General features: G+C 43.8%; 1 protein-coding gene across 2 annotated transcripts in view; it reads right to left on the bottom strand.

Moving 5' to 3' along the window:
• The window catches only part of DOK5 (docking protein 5), a 55,627-nt gene extending 39,095 nt beyond the window's left edge, over positions 1-16,532 (bottom strand). For both annotated transcript variants that reach the window (XM_035124059.3, XM_088674663.1), the window contains exon 1: positions 16,067-16,532. In XM_035124059.3, the coding sequence (XP_034979950.1) occupies positions 16,067-16,132 (66 nt within the window). In that variant the 5' untranslated portion in view covers positions 16,133-16,532. The remainder of the gene's footprint in view (positions 1-16,066) is intronic.
• Positions 16,533-18,019: the final 1,487 nt, after the last annotated feature.

Raw genomic sequence — 18,019 nt, 5'->3', positions numbered from 1 at the left:
AAATTAGAAGCTAAGAACAAGGCCTTAACAGGTGTGCCCCGTGATCACAACTCCCTTGCCGCTATAAGATGCTACGCCATTCAACATTATTGAATTGTGTTTATCATATACATACACATACTTGAGCAAAAGGAGAAATTGGAAAGCATACTCTTAACCAGGGATAGGGAACCGAAGTCTTGGGGACCAAATGCAATTGTCCAGGAATCTCTGTCTGATGCTCAGGGCGTTCCTTAGGCTATGCCCCTCCCCCCACACTTTCTCCAGGCCACACCCCTCACTGGCCCTGCTCCATGACCTCATCAAGTGCTATTCTTTGAGCAAAAAATGCGCCTTGATGGAGGAGAGAGGTGTGTGCATGTGTCTGTATATCTGACTTTTGCACATCTGGAATGTAGCCTACTGTATCAAGGTTAAGAGTCTCATCTTCCCACTTTTGCTTCTGGACTTTTCCCCCGCCGGCATGCAGCCCCCGGAAGGAATGCAGCCCTCAGGTGGAAAGGGGTTCCTTCCCTCACCACGCTCCAAACTAAATCAGTAAGTTCACCGGAATCGTTTTCTTCGTTGACGAAGCTGCACTTTTGTTCCCCTACAGCAGGGGTCAGCAACCTTTTCAGCTGTGGGCCAGTCCACTGTCCCTCAGACCATGTGGTGGGCCGGACTATATTTTGAGACAAAAAAATATGAAGAAATTCCTATGCCCCACAAATAACCCAGAGATGCATTTTAAATAAAAGGACACATTCTACTCATGTAAAAACATGCTGATTCCTGGACCATCCGTGGGCCGGATTGAGAAGGCGATTGGGCCGCATCCGGCCCACGGGCCTTAGGTTGCCTACCCCTACCCTACAGTACAGTAACATCAAACAAATGAGGAGTCCAATTATTTAATCCTCTGCAGTTTAGGCACCAGGAAGTAAATGGTGTAAACATCCTGATGGATCAATAATTTCAATTAAAACTAGTGACATTAATTTCACTGAAGCAAAAGTCTGAGTCACTCTTGCAGCGTGGGACTCCAGTCATATTTGCAGACAGTGCAATGAAAGACCTGTCAGCTCCAAAAAAATATATATGAATCAAATCCACAGTAAGTCACCCCAATTATTGCTGGTTATCTGGCAGATGGTTAAAGAAGCCTTGAAAGTCTTACACTTTTGGTGTAAGTGCCAGTGTTCAAAAGTGTGTGGAAAGCGCACGTTCTGACCGAGGTGCCCAGAGGGGGAAGATGATAGCAGCTTAGTCATGAGCAAAGTGTAACCCATATATTCTCAGAAACACTCTTCACGAATTTCTATACGTTTCTCCGTAGCCAGTTACCTAAAGAGATGAGTGGTACAGATGTAAACAAAGCCCTGAGTCATTTTAGAAGCGTGGGCCCTGGCCATACTCGCTGATGACTCAAGAAAATGAAAGTGGGAAGAAAAGTCCATCAACTCCACAAAAATTAACCTCATCCCCTGTGAGTCACTCCAATTATCGTTGGTTATCCTATACACTGTACATATGTGAGAGGAGGCACCAAAAGTTGTACACTGTGGTCTGTCTCTGAAAAAGGCAAATGCCAAGTTTCTGCCTAGAGGGGGGGATGGTGGTTGCAGCTACTTAGTAATGAGCTCTATGTAACCTGTACATGCTCAGAAGCACTCTTCACAAATTCCTCTGCACTCTGTGGTATAGTGGTACATTTTCATAATGACTCCAGCTGCAGCCACAGTCCCAATAAATGTCTAAAGGCATGTCCCTCAGGCAAAGTCCCAAAATGCAGGCTGCTGAATGGATAGGGGTAGATAGAGAACAACCAATACATAGAAAATATCCAATTCATCAGGACCTTCAGGACTGCCATTCTATGCATAGTTTCTTTGGAGCAAACTCCACTGAACTCGGTAGAGCTTACTTCTGGCTGCACAGGTTCAACCTGTAAAACACACTGAACAAAAAAAAAAAGATCTTCAGCTTGCTGACATGCAATATTTAAGGCAGTGGTTTCCAATTAGCTAACTACAACAGTAGGATTGCCATATTTCTAGAAGTAAAATACAAAAGTTCTTGAGCTTTTGAGGGGAATTGCTGATTTCCCCCCAAAAAAATCTGGACGCTATGGCAACCCTGACAGCAGCCCCCCTGTTTTTCAAAATCCAAGCCATTAACCCACTATTTTTGAAAATTTTGATATCTCTACGATAGTCTTTGTTATGTGAATGGTGCCACGGACACCCTGGGTGGCTTATGCAGAACCCCTGGGGTTCACAGACCACCAATTGGGAACCACTGCTTTGAGGCATTCAATCAGAAATGAAAACAACTTGCAAAGACGTGTAACCATTTAAACTGCATTAAAGAAAAGGGAATAAATAACCAGCTTCACCATGATGATTCCCTCACCCTATGGCCTTCTTCTATGCTAATCTGTTGCAAACAAACTTGAAAGCCTCACCATCAACTCATTCATTTTCCAAAGCAAGGAGGCTCCATCAAATAACCTGCTGCTCTCATTGTTGATATTATCACTCCTGCTATGGGAAAAGTCCCATGCTGAACTCCTTAGCATTCTCCTTCTCCCTTTCTACTGCCTGAAACCCAGTTCAAATTAAGGACTTCCCTTTCAAAACTAAATGTATAGAATCATAAAGTTGGAAGAGACCACAAGGGCCATCCAGTCCAACCCCCTGCTAGGCAGGAAACACCATCAAAGCATTCCTGACATATGGCTATCAAGCCTCTGCTTAAAGACCTCCAAAGAAGGAGACTCCACCACACTCCTTGGCAGCAAATTCCACTGTTGAACAGCTCTTACTGTCAGGAAGTTCTTCCTAATGTTTAGGTGGAATCTTCTTTCTTGTAGCTTGAATCCATTGCTCCATGTCCGCTTCTCTGGAGCAGCAGAAAACAACCTTTCTCCCTCCTCTATATGGCATCCTTTTATATATTTGAACATGGCTATCATATCACCCCTTAACCTTCTCTTCTCCAGGCTAAACATACCCAGCTCCCTAAGCCGTTCCTCATAAGGCATCATTTCCAGGCCTTTGACCATTTTGGTTTCCCTCTTCTAGACACATTCCAGCTTGTCAGTATCCTTCTTGAACTGTGGTGCCCAGAACTGGACACAGTATTCCAGGTGAGGTCTGACCAGAGCAGAATACAGTGGTACTATTACTTCCCTTGATCTAGATGCTATACTCCTATTGATGCAGATGGGACCACAGCCGTTTCCCTAAGGTGGCACATTGTAAACGTGAAGCATTCCTGACAGATGCCTGCTCCGTCTTTTCTTGGGAAGGAGATTCCATAAGCCTCTCAGTTGTTTGTTCCGGTGAGCAGCTCAGTTTAAATTGTCATCTTATGGCACAGACAGCATTGCTATTGCTGCTGCTCTCAGTAGATCGAGAGAACAATTGCTCCCTTCTATAACATTATTTTTTGTAAAATAAAAAAATTCCTTCAGTAGCACCTTAAAGACCAACTAAGTTTTTATTTTGGTATGAGCTTTCGTGTGCATGCACACTTCTTCAGATCTGAAGAAGTGTGCATGCACACGAAAGCTCATACCAAAATAAAAACTTAGTTGGTCTTTAAGGTGCTACTGAAGGAATTTTTTTATTTTACTTCGATCCAGACCAACACGGCTACCTACCTGTAACCAGAATTATTTTTTGTGTTTGAGTATTATAATTATCTTGCAGCCTGATCTAAACACGTTGACTTTCCAACAAGTTCTCAGTGTGAATGCTCAGAACTGCAGCCTTAACTGGCTTTTCTGAAATACCTTACTATTTCCATTTGCCCACATATGATTTATCTCCCTGACCTTTTCCACTCTCATAACTTTCTCGAAAACCTCCCCAGTTTGTTGACTGTCAGTGTTATTGGCGCAGAAAGCTCACGCTTTAATGTTTTGCTTTGAGACGCTGCCTTTACTGATATCTGATGTATTATGCATTAAGTTTCTGACACAGTACGCCCTGGGAAGGTTCTGCCCTGGAAGTTGTCATCTACATGTTCTTTATAAAGTAAATGGATTACTTTCAATCAGCTCCTGTGCTGATTTGGATCAATGCAACTCCATTTAATTAAACTCCACCAATGAAGAATAGAAAGGGAATGGTCAATGACAAGCATTACTTTAAGCAACTTCACTTAATTGTCACTAGTAACCAGCAAATCATTTTCCACCAAATTTAGTGGGGGATAACTACTCTAAAGGCTTAAGCACTGAGTCACTGAGAAGCAGTAAATTAGAGTTATCACCTCACAACCTAGACTTTTAAAGTACAGGCAGCTGTGGTTCCTCTTGTGAGGAGCTACAGGGGCTACAGGCAGTGCTTTTTTCCCTTTAAAAATGTTTAGGGCAGGCACCCCCAAACTTCGGCCCTCCAGATGTTTTGGACTACAATTCCCATCATCCCTGACCACTGGTCCTGTTAGCTAGGGATCATGGGAGTTGTAGGCCGAAACATCTGGAGGGCCGCAGTTTGGGGATGCCTGGTTTAGGGGTGCTCTCATTTTCCTACTCATATTGAAATACTGCCCTCAATGAGGTCAAACTTAGATTCACTTAGAAAAAAAGCACTGGCTTTGGGAACCCTTGGCTCTCTGCACAGCTGGCCCTGTAGGATGAGCCATCAGGCCTACAGGTTGGAGCATATTCCTAGTGAATAAAGGATGGTCGGCCTCTCTCTCATTCAAGACTGGCCACTATCTCTCCTCAACAGAAAGTAAATGCTTCCTTTTCCGCCTAGGACTTTGCCTTGATGATGCAAGGTCTTGGCCTGGTTTCTGGTCCTGACTTCACATGAGAACCGTGATTGACAGGAATGCTGTAGCTTTCTCTGTGGTAGAAAATCTGCTTTTCATGCAGGAAGTCTGAGGTTAATCTTCAGTATCTCCAGGTAGGGCTAAAAAAGACTCCCAGTCTGAAATACTGACCAACCACTGCCAGTCAGTGTAGAAAATACGGAGCTCGATGGACCAATGGCACCAGTATGAGTGGGATGGATCCAAGCCAGTTACAGCCTAAGGCAGGAATATACTGTAAAACAGGGAGAATGTCTTGCTGAACACGAGGCTGCTACTTTGAGGAAGCACCCCTTAGCTTTGAGCTATACCACCAGGCGCTGGCTGAAAGTTACAAGCTGCCCTGGTTAAATGCAAAGCATACTCTTATTTGAGAAGTGTTCTGTTACAATAACTACAATGGAAAGGGCCTCCTCAGTGGTGGCACCCCAGCTGTGAAGTACTTTTCCCAAAGAGGCTCACTTGTCACCTTTCTTGTGGCCTATTCGATACCAAGTATTTATTCAAAGTGCCCGAGGCCACACACATGAAAGTCATGACAACACGTTCAGAGCTAAAATACACAGCATAAAAATAACAGAATAAAACCAGACTGGTTATCACAACTTGCCAAATGTTCTCCAATGAAAACCTATCTGAGTAGGAAAATATATCATACACATGCACTTTTATTTGGTTGTAAGTTGCTTTGGACTGCCTTGGGCACTAAAGCAACTAAAAATTTAATCAAATTATTTTTTATTATTATTATTTATTATTATTATTATTATTATTATTATTATTTCTTGTTTTCCAAAGGAATGAATGAAATAAGTATTCATTTCTGTTATACACACCGTGGAAATGCTACCAAAGGCAAATCATTCAACAGAATACCAAAGATGACCAGAGCAACTCTAACAATTCAGACACTTGCAGAAATACATCTGTTATCTCTGTCCTACAATCCTAAAACAGGCTTGGCAGACATGATCAGCTATAATAATAACTTTAATAACTTAACTTCTTTCAAGAGTAAGAATCATATTTTTTTCCTAGCTCATCTGACACATGAACCATCATCTCTCAGACATGAAAGCATTTTGCAACATTTCCCAAGATGCTGCTTTAAGATTCGCTTTTTAAAAAATATTCTTTTGTAGATCATCAATGACAGCTAGCAGTTTGTCTTGGCAAATTTTCCGTTATGATGTGGCTAAAACATAAATCCATGGAATCTTGGGGGAAAACATGGCCTGGAATTACAAATTACACACCACTAAAGAGTCAGTGCAAGCAGGTCGTGCAGAAAAGCGTCCAACACGAGCACGGTGAATTTAAAAATCACAGTGTGCTCTCTCTCGCGCACTCTCTCGGTTTCCCCTCGGTTCTCTAATAATTGCAAAACAGGGAAATCAAACAAATGGCCTGTCAAAAAAATTGGCAGTAGAAGAAAGTCCTCATTTACATTCTAAAGATGGCGTGTCTTGAAATACCAAGAGATAAATAAAACCCCTGTACATTTGGGGATTGTAAACTAAAGCAAGTCTGAGTGACTTGTGTCCCTGCAAGCCAAACACAGCATACTAGTCTCATATTATCTTCTATAGGTGCCTGACACACACATACCCTGTATTTACAGCCCCAGATAAGCAGCAAAATCAAGCCAGTTATTGACACAGCTAAGCTGCATTTGGCTTGAAAGATTTCAAGTTGTGCTGCTTAATGATGGTCATGGACTGGTTGGGCGCAGGGGAATGTTGGGAGAAACCAGGTGGGGAAGCCCCAAGGGAAGAAGGCTCCAAGACATGGGAGGGGGGGACGTAGGATGCTGAGTGGTCAGAGGGAGAAGACTGGGGAAGGAAGTGTCAGAAGCTGAAGAGGTCAACTGGGTTTGCTGGGAGAGTCTGTGGCAAAGAGAAGTCCAGAATCAGAAGCAGGAGAGGGGGGAGGCCAAGAGGCAGAGAGGAGTCCAGCTGGTGAAGAGGCACAGGTGTCTCCTCCTGCTGCTGCAACAAGCTCCTCTCTCCCCTGGTCTCCCAGAACCAGGAGAGGCGTGAAGAGGGCAGAGTAGTTAGCTTCACACAGGCATAGTCTCAGATTACTTGGGGGTAATCCTGGGGAGGACAGGATTTAGGCAGCTTCACAACAAGACCTGCTGGAGATGAGTTGCTGTGCTCATTAGACATGACACTCCTGTGCAGATCCCGTTTTTGCTAATCAAGAGTTAACTCCAACTTACTCAGTGTAATTTACTGCTGGCTCGCTCCTGTCAATGATACTGGCAAAGGGGATGAAACCAGGTAACTGGAAGAATGTAGAAAGCACTAAGAGGGGCACTATTCTGAGGCAGATGTGCTTTTCTCTCCTGCCAATCAAGAGCTTAGCAGACTACATAAGAAGAACCCTTAAAGTCTAGTCCAGCATCTTGTTCTCACAGGGGCCAACCAGATGCTGATAGGAAGCCCTAAACCCCTCTTGTGGTTTCCAGCAACTGGTATTCAGAGGCAAACTGGACTGACATGGCCCTGAATGCTCCCTAGCAGTGGACCATCACTGATCCATGCTGGATTTGTCAGCGACTGGACATTTACTGCCTTATTATCTCAGTGGAATTTGGGTAAGTGGGGGGCATAGAAGGAGCAGCTGGGTGGTTGTTCTTATGTCCCCTGGTGTGCAGTTTCAGAAAGGTTTCAGAGACAGGCCACCTGCAGGCATGTGCAACAAGGAACGCTGCACATTTAACTGTGGGATAGGTGTTGGGGGGCAGGGAAAAGTTTTAGAAGTATGGCACATATGAAAAAACACAGGAATCTAGCAAAATCTTATTGACGAAAAGGAATCTCTGATTAAAGAGCAAGCGAGAGAATGAATATAACAGAGAATATGATAGAAAAGGGACGCGGGTGGCGCTGTGGGTTAAACCACAGAGCCTAGGGCTTGCTGATTGGAAGGTCGGTGGTTCGAATCCCCGCGACAGAGTGAGCTCCCGTTACTCGGTCCCAGCTCCTGCCAACCTAGCAGTTCGAAAGCACGTCAAAGTGCAAGTAGATAAATAGCTACAGCTACAGCAGGAAGGTAAACGGCATTTCCATGTGCTGTTCTGGTTTGACAGAAGCAGCTTTGTCATGCTGGCCACATGACCTGGAAGCTGTACGCCGGCTCCCTTGACCAATAGAGCGAGATGAGCGCCGCAACCCCAGAGTCGGTCGCGACTGGACCTAATGGTCAGGGGTCCCTTTACCTTTACGATAGAAACGCAAAATAAACAAGTGGGTATAGTGGGTGATAGAGAAGTCAGACCTGGCCATTAACAAGTATTAGAGTATATCAAATAATAATATCAAATAAAACAACCCAACTTTGCAGGGAGTGCCCAAAGGGGTAGAAATGCTCTGTTTAACAGAAATATGTTTGGGATTGAAAGACAAGAAACAACTTTAACGTTCAGATAAATGCCTGCATGATCACAAAATCCATGTGGTTATTTTAGAGATGCAACCGTTTTGCACACCCCTGGGAATGGGGCTAACTAGCACATGGAAGGTACATGAGCTCAATTAATCTTGGTGCGCTGCAAGGTCTGGTGAGCATCAGCTGGGTGCCTGGTGCCCATAGCTCTGTTACTGCCCCTTTGGAAGTCTGTAACTCCTTAACTGCCATTTTATTGGTCGATAAAATTGTAACCATTGCAGAAGCAGCAGGACGGGGAAGTGGGGAGCAAGGTAGAATTCAGAGATCTTGCCAGAAACAGCAGTGGGTGGCTCTAAACCGGTCTGTGAACACAACACATTTGGCAGCTTGCATCCAAGATCAAGCCCTGCCAGTTCCAAGTCTTGTCCTCAGGTTGCCCCATTAAACAAGATACCAAAGATGCAGGAAGGAAGTCGCTATGGAATGCTCAGGTCTTAACAGCTCACAATCTATATATAATAGAAGCCTCTCCGCCTGGGATTCTTCTTCGTGTTACAATTGGTGGGAAAAGACAGCGTTATTTCTGAACCAAGGACACTACAGTATGTGACAGTGGATTTTGACAAGCCATACAAGGTTCTCAGGACACCTGCAAGGATGATACAAGATCTAGCAGGAAAACCGTAGGAGAGGCAGCCAATGGAATCGCCCGTGATTAGACTGAAGGGAGAAATGGTGATCATTTTACAAATAGTAGAATGAGTATCGCAGGATGTAATATAGTAGCTCATCCCTTCCACTGACAATAGGACAGGAAGCAGTGAGTTACAGGAAGGCAGATCTAGGTAGAGAGCAGAAAGTGTCCTTTGGATTCAGTTTTCATAGTCCAGATAGATAACTCTGTAATATAATGCATAGGCAACATAATATTGTGATTACAGATCATTCAGTCTCACAAGAATATGTAGCAAGCATATTGCAGACCCTCCAAGTGACCCTATTTTCCAGGGACATCCCTGATTTAGAGGAGACATCCCGGTTTCTGGTTTGATCCCAGAATGTCCCACTTTTCCTTAGGATGTCCCTATTTTCATGGGAGAAATGTTGGAGGGTATGAAGTTATCCAACCTCCAAGCCATCTGAAGGCAATCCTTTATAAGGAAGGTTATTTAAAATGTTTCATGTTTTGTGTTTTTATGTACGTTTGTAGCTGCCCAGAGTGGCTGGGGCAACCCAGTAAGATGTGTGGGGTATAAATAGTAAAATTATCATTATGGAATGAGACATCCCTATTTTCATTGGAGAAATGTTGGAGGGTATGGTATTGTCTAAACCAGCGAGAATTTAGGACTATGTTCCCAGCTGTTTTTAACTTATAATCACAATGGAGAACAAGCATTGGAACAGGGAGTGTTTAATCCCCACCCCCAGTGTTATTTCCCAGCTGAAATATTCTCCTTCAATCACAGAATAATAGAATTGTAGAGTTGGAAGGGACACCAAGAATCATCTAGTTCAACCCTCTGTGATCTTTTTCTCTCCAGCAGGGCTAATCACAGCTTGTGGGGGGGGGGTACCAATTTTAGTGGGGGAGCTGTTCAGCATTCCCCTCCCCTAGCTGATTTTAAGGGTTTTTAAAAACTACCTTGACCCTTAGATTACATGCTGAAATAGAAGTAGAGGAGCAAAGCCACTTCATGGCACATTCCAGTTACTAACAAAAAGCATTCTGCACATGCTCAGAAGTTTTTCACTTATGAGGGGGAGAAACTGAGTCATTGTTTGGGGATCCTAACTAGAAGGTGCACATATAGTTTAAATCATCTAACTGATGTACTGTGTTTTTTATCTCATTTTATATTGTTTTGTTGTGTTTTTTAAAAATCTGGATACCAGATTGGGGGGCCTTTTGGAAGTCAAAAGGCAGATAAAAAATTGCAGAATGATAATGACAATGATGACAACAACAGCAACAATGATTTTGCCTTGAGATTCCTGGATTTTCTGTAAGAATTTGGTATTTTAGAGATGCAATACAATAATTTTACTTTTCTTTGAAAGGAGGAGGATGTGATACTGTTGCTTCCATGGCAACTATTTTTTTTAATTAAAGGAATATGCTAATTGCCCGTTTCAAATGGAATGTAAAATTGCACTTTTACTAACAGTAAATAACCTAAATCAGATTTTTAAATTAGCCATCAGCTATCATTTCTGTAATTCCCTTTCCTGCTACATACATATTCACTCATTGTGGCCTTCGAGCAAAAACTTGTTTATTTGTGTGTGTGTGTGTATGTGTGTGTATTTCAGCTGGTTCAAATGTTTAGCAGGACTTTATGTCCTGTCTTATCACAGAAAACAAGAGTGAGGCTCATACCATTGGCTTAGATGGGACCAACTGCATTTAGTTGCCTCTCCTCCGCTCCCCAAACTGAGTTCATCAGTGGCTATTCTATAATTTCATTCTATATAAGAGCAGGTACCTTAATTTCCTTATTTTCCTCTTCCTTCCTCATCCATTGTCCTTTGGCATTATAAATATATTATATAAATATATTACACTTAAATTGATTTTTTTTAAAAATGGCACGTAGTCTAATAGTCATAATTCCAAAGGACAATGGATGATGAAATTAAGGTACCTGCCCTTATATAATATAATAATGAATAACTGTAATCCTGGTTTATTTTCCTCAATTGTTAATCCACATTAAGCCAGAATTCCGTTTCACATGTCGTAAACAACTTGAGCCCCAAATATTTGAAGAAGTGTCTCATCTTACATCAATCTGCCCAGATGTTAAGATCCGCAGCGGAGGCCTGGTTGGCTGAGCTGCCACCCTCCATGGTTCAAGAGGTGGTAGCATGTGACAGGGTCTTCTCCGTGGTGTCCCCCAGACCTCCCCTATGACATCTGCCTTGTTCCATCACTATGTTTTTTGATGATTGGTCAAGTTGCACCTCTTTGGTCAAGGGGCACCTCAGGCCTTGGGCTGAATGGACATCTTCCCTCCTCCTCTTCTTCTTCCTCCAATGTTGTCCTACAGTTCTGTGCTGTCATTTTGTTATACCAATACTGGTTGTATTTTTCTGGTTTTTATACTATGATTTTAATTGTACATTTCTACTTATTTTAATTCTTACATATTTTTTTTGACCCACCATCATGACCAAGGTAGACTATAACATAAAACAGTAAACAAATAAATAAAGGGAACCGTGGCTTAATATGAGACAAGATCTCCACACTGAAACCATTAGGAACAAGTCTTTGGCCTCAACACTTCTAGTTCACACCCACTATTCCTATCTCTGATCCCATGTGCTTGTGATCTTGTATTCAAGATCTACCGTAATTCCAGGGAGGCTAGAATGATGTTGTCTCAAAGCAAGTCATGAATGTTACAGATGTTTCAGCTGAGATTCGTGCTCGGCGGCCGCAGCTGCGGCGCGCAAAGTCGGAGGCCCTGGTCCAGTTGCTGCTGCAGCACCGGAGAGCGCTGCACGGTAATGACATCGCGGCATGACGTGATGACATCATGTCACGTCACGACATCACTAGGGCATGGCGCAGTGCGTGCCGACGTTGGCCACCCACAGTGGGGGGCCCAAATTGGTGCCCCAGCCCTTCTGCTGCTACTTTGCTTCATGTCATCCAAACCCATCCTTCTAGTTTGTCTCTTCCAGGCAAAGCACAAACTGTAAGCCGAGAACAAAGTTTGTTTACAGCTTATGGCTTGTCTAAAGCAAGAGAAATTACGATCCTGGGGTTAGAGAACATGCTAAGCCAACCATGGCTTAATTCACAGCAATAGGAACAGAGGCAGAAAGCAGCCACAAACTCATCTCCAGGAGCCGCAGTGACATCCTCTTTCTCCAAAACAATGCCTACTGGACTCCATTAATTCTAACTGTTCTGTTTAACTCTAAAGGAAATGCATAAGTAGTACTGAATTTGTAGTTTTCCCTTTTCTTATTTTCTTATAAGAAATAATAGCTTACCATAGGTGAACAAATCAAATGGACAATAGATTTTGGGGGAGGGGAAATTCTTCCAATAGGTATCAACTAAACTGCTCCACACCATGAATTCAATATAAGGTGTCCTGGGCAGAATATAAGCACCTCTTTCCACCTGTATATTCCCTGAGCTCCCATCTAAACAAGCACATGACGGTGGTTTTTCCTCATTACACCTGGTGCAAAACATAATAAATTAGCAATATAATGATAACAGCAGCACTGACCATTTTGCTGTGTTTGTTTCAAACACCTTTTTTAAAAAAAATGACAGCAAGGCTAACAAGAATAATACCACAGATGAGCAGAATAATCACAGAAAGTTTACCACACCTGAGGTGACAATTTAATGTGAACTGTACCTGAGGGCCCTAGTACACGGTACAATTTGGCATATTTCATTATGATCTTCACAAGGCATCATCTGTTTGAAACTTTTAATAACTAGCAAGCTTTATCTCCTTCTCCCAACAGGCCACCTTTCCCACTTTTACTGTACCATTGGAAGTGACTGTTCTGTGGCTCCTTAGCATTCTTAGCAAGGACTCTAGGAGTCAACTTGCAATTCAGATCTGAAATTCAGGCATCACCTATTTTTCTGTCTGCTACTTGCCACATGAGACACCTTAGTTTTATGTTCTGTATGAGCAATCTCCAAGATCGGTCATAGTTCCCATTTCACAGAACTACTGTATAGGCAGAACTCTAGTGAGTTGCCGATGACTATCAATGGGTGAGGATAGAAACAGAAGAAGATGCCATTGGTCCATCTTGCTCAGTAATGTCTACACCAGGCATCCCCAAACTCGGCCCTCCAGATGTTTGTGGACTACAACTCCCATCCCTAGCTAATAGGACCAGTGATCAGGGATGATGGGAATTGTAGTCCCAAAACATCTGGAGGGCAGAGTTTGGGGGTGCTTGGTCTACACCAGGCATCCCCAAACTGCGGCCCTCCAGATGTTTTGGCCTACAACTCCCATGATCCCTAGCTAACAGGACCAGTGGTCAGGGATGATGGGAATTGTAGTCCAAAACATCTGGAGGGCCGAAGTTTGGGGATGCCTGGTCTATACCGACTGATAACAGCTCTCCAGATTTTCACATAAGAGTCTTGCATAGCACTACCTGGAGATGCCTGGGATTGAACTTGGAATCTTATGCAAGCAATGCATGTGCTCTACCATTGAACTATGTGCCTCCCTCAAATTTCAACCCAAGACTTCCAGAACCCAGTCCTAATATGGATCACTGTAGTTCAACATTGTGTGGCAAAGAGCATGATGGTGGAGTTAAGAATATCATAGGTTTGCTACATAAACCTCCATGAACCTAGAGTACAAAATGGAGCGGAAGTGTAAATAAATGAAATAATTGCTTAAACGTAAAATGTATAGCCCAGTGGTTCCCAACAGGTGGTCCGGGGACCCCCAGGGGTCCACGAGCTATGCCAGAGGGGTCCGCAAGATGCTATTAGAATAAAAAATATATTAAATATATTTCGTATGATAACAGATTTTGTGTTTTGGCTGCTTCCTGCATGAGCAGAGTCTAGCGCAAAACTAGAAAACTAGAAGTTCTGCTGTATGCCGCTAGGTGGCGCTTTACAAACACTACTGTTTTGCAAAGAGGCAGTGTGCGCATTCTACTAACACTCACCTCCCCAAGATGCTTTGCGTGCGTCGGCTTCATTTGTGCGCTACTGCGCAGGTACCCTGTCTTCTCTATTCCCCTCCCTCCTCCCTGGCATGCGCCGCCTCTTTGCAAAACAGTAGTGTTTGTAAACAAAGCGTTGTTTTTCGCGGAAGCTACAGTTCGCGTAGTTAAAAATGGACCGTTGGTTAAAAAGCGGTTCGTTAAAACGACAAAGGCCTACAGATGAAGAGGAAGAACTGTAAAAGACGTATAAATATAAAATATAAAAAGACTCTTAATTTGGCTCTCACTTTTTAATTTTAGGATTAGGAATTAATGGGGGTCCTTGTCACAATAGCGGCTCGATGAGGGGTCCTCGAGAAAATTTTGTTGGGAACCCCTGGTATAGCCAAACCATGGAAATTAAGGCATCAGTTTCTGTTGCGATCAATAAGGCACTGGTCTGGAGATATATCTTTAAACACACACGTGTTCATGCAAGGTATTTCTTCTACACACACACACACACACACACACACACACCTTCTATACCATGAACCTTTGTGAACATTTATAGCCAGCACTTCTGTAGAATATCAGCCCCACTGGAATAGTATAGGTTTCTGTTTCCTCAAACTCTCCAACCAAGTACTGTACAGAGTTGCATGCTCACTTAGCACACTAAAGACTGTGGCTTTCTTTAGGTACCAAATGTTGCATGGAGGGGGCATCCTTGGTAACATTTTGACACTGAAACTTAGACCTATAGATGCATTGCAGAGGTTTCCAACAAGTGCCGTGTTTGCAGGAAATGACACCCTCACATTTGCACCTGTATCCAAGCTGAGCAATACACATTTGAAAGGAACATCTAATATTTAGTCAGGTAGCAAGACATGTGTTCCTTCAAATGGGTGATTTGTTATGTGAGACTATGATATTCAAGAACTGTCATTCCAATTACCTACACGATGATATCGGTCACATTGCGGCCAATGTGAATTTTACGTTCCCGTTGTAGCTTGATGTCTGCGCCAGCTAATGCAGCCTGCAATCCTATATGTACACACTTAATGGGGTGGAGTATGGAGTCAATGGGACTTAATTCTGATTAGACATAGATAGGACTGTCCATGAAAGAACCACGGTAGCACACTTCCTTGCATGTTGGCTCAGAAACAAATGCATTACTGCTGCCTAACATCCAGGCATATTACGTTGTTGATCATTATTCAAAAATTTTATATCTCTGCTTTCTTTAGCAATGTTTAAGGCAGCATAGGAATGTAGGGAGCTGCCTTACACTGACCTATATACCATTGGTCCATATGGTTTACTGTTGACTCTTCAGAGATCTTTCCTAGCCTTACCTGGAGATGCCAGGGGTTTCACCAGAGACCTTTTTCATGCAAAAATGCCACTGAATTTACTGCCGCGGCATATTTATTGGGGTGTAAATGTCACTGGATCCTGCAGGGATTATTTCTGAGCGAGCTTGTCCAGCATCAGGCTGCTTATCTCTAAGGTGCTACAACACTCTTTGATGTGTAATCTGCCAGGAAGTTCTTTTGGGCGAGACCGAGACCCATTGATATGAATGGGAACTGCACATGTGGGCACTGAACCACTGAGTCTGGAAGTCTGCTTGCTGGCTCCTCTTCTGAAAGTGAAAAGTTAAGAGGGGACGCTGGCTGACTAGGAGATCCCTTAGACAATTCTAATACGATTAGAGAAGAAATTTATCTAAGCATGCTCATAAATCTTCAGATTTCCTCCCTTCCACAAACCCCATAACACAAGAGTTCTGTGACATTCCAAAGCTTGCTACGTTCTCCACACACAAACATAGCTAAGGCACTGGAAAAAATAGCATTAGAGCCGGTGTGGATTTTGCAGGCTTTCCTCCCCTCCACCCCGCTTGTATCCATTATCGAGAAATGTCCTTTGCACGGCACTGCAAGCTGCTTCTATATATATAATGCACATATGACAGCGGAGAGAGACCTGGAAAGGACTGGCCCTTTGCACACTTAAAAAATAAATAAAAATAAAGCATGCAACCTTGTTTCCCTTTCAGATCCACGGACAACCACACACAACAACGCACGTGGCCAACGCTGTGATTAAACACCACAAACCCATTGATAAATCAAACACGGTATAATAACGCCAGTGGAGGGTTTTGGTTTGTTTTTTTAAAAAAAATACTTACTCCTAAACGTCTGCTCCTTATCTTGACATACCCTTGCTTCACTATGTCGTTAAAATTGGAAGCCATCCTGGGCGGAGGGAACAGAAGGAGCGGAGTTGGAGCAAAGTTGCAATGCAATCCAGTTTGGGGCTGTGGGCTTGGCTGCTGCTGCTGTGTATTGGTGTTTTGCTTTAAATCCCCCCACCGACCAGCCTTCAGAATATATCCTCCTCCTGACCCAGAAAATCCCCGGCAATTGTTTTGTTGCTGCTGCTATCTTTAAAAAAAAAAAAAGGAAGGAAGGGATCCACTTGGGAAGTGAGAGAAGAGTCAGTGAGAGACGGGAGGCTCTCCTGCTGGATCAGCTGACGAGAGAGGCAGACAGCTCGCAGCTGACTGGCTTGTGCGATGAGATCAGAGAATCAGCCCAGAGAGAGCTTCCCCCTCCCCGGTTGTGGGCGGCGAGATCCGCCCTCACTCGCTGCCTGGGTGAAAGAAATGCTACACTTCTATATAACGACGTCTGCTTGCCCCCTTCCCTCTTTGAAAGCGGGTGGAGCTGCGCCGGGAAAGAAGGGCTCGCCTGATTGTGGTCCAGGGATGAGGATAGCTGTGGACCTCAGTCCAGATGTTTGCTGGACTGGACTGCATCTCCCATCATCCCTGACAGCTGGCAATGCTGGCTGGGGTTGATGAGAAATGGAGTGCCTCTGGAGGGCCACAGGTCCGTCCGTCCCCTCCCCCCCCCCCGTCCTTGGCATTAGAAGAAAATAGGGGCAAAGAAATTGGGGTTTAACCTGGAGCTCATGGAGACTTTGCGTTGGCACCTAATTGGTAGTAGCATCAAGGGTGAACTCCTGGAATATGGGTGCCCCTGAGCAGATGCAGAGGGCATTTCTTCCATCCCAGCCAAGCTAAAGAGGGTCCCAGCTATTAATGGTGTCCTCTATTCATTTGTTCGTTCAAATACAAAAGTGTATCGTTTGTTATACACAGGTGCTGTTATTATTTTGTAGTGTATTTTGTTGCTCTTTCACCTGGTGGATAGCGAGAAGAATTTCTGTTAACGAGTGGCTATGTAAATGCAGGACATAAAATACAGAACAAGTACTGTACCTAAAATGTACTAGGCTCCGAGTAAGAACAAGAATAAAATGAAGAGGTCCCATAGTACTCACAGTGTTGGACTGGGTCACTGGGGGGTTGGGAGCTTCCAAGATGAACCCCATAAGTAAGGGGAAGAGGGGGTTAACCCGCCTAATATTGGCCCATTTGTTCTATGGCACAGAACAAGTATTTGGTTATGCTAAGTGTGATGCTTAACTGGCTAGCCAATGTCACTACCTCAATGGAAGGAAAAGGTTTGGCAAGCTTGTTTTGTTACCCCAACAGATAAAGGAGCCCAATACTGTAACTTGAAGGGATCCAGGGCATCATCTAGACTGACCCCCCAACTCAATACAGTATGCCCACCAGAGTTTCACAAACTGTAAGCCAGAGAGGGCCAGCAGGTCTTAGTCTAGTTCAGGCATAGACAAACCCAGCCTTCCAGATGTTTTGGGACTGCAACTCCCATCATCCCTAGTTAACAGGACCAGTGGTCAGGGGTGATGGGAGTTGTAGTCCCAAAACATCTGGAGGGCCGAGTTTGTCTATGCCTGGTCTACTTTCAGGGAGGCCTCAGCCCTGCAGCCTGCCCAGCGCTTCCTTGCTTGCCTGCGTCATTTCTGACAGCTGCAGCTCCAAAACAGGAAGAGATGGTTTGTAAGCAAGGCTAAAGCATGGGAATTTGACAGGGGGCGGGGAAAAGAAAGAAAGAAAAAGAAGGAAAGAGGAGAAATGGATGACAGGGGAACAGACTGGGAACTAATCTATACTGGTAAATTTAAAATGTTATACAGTAGAACCTCGGTTTATGAACACCTCGGTTTACGAATTTTCGGTTTACGAACGCCGCGGACCCATCTGGAACGG

The sequence above is a fragment of the Zootoca vivipara genome, chromosome 7 (assembly GCF_965207765.1).
Source record: "Zootoca vivipara chromosome 7, rZooViv2.hap1.1, whole genome shotgun sequence".
Taxonomy (NCBI): domain Eukaryota; kingdom Metazoa; phylum Chordata; class Lepidosauria; order Squamata; family Lacertidae; genus Zootoca; species Zootoca vivipara.
Note: the sequence above shows the minus strand (reverse complement) of the source record. Positions and strands in the feature narration are given on the sequence as shown.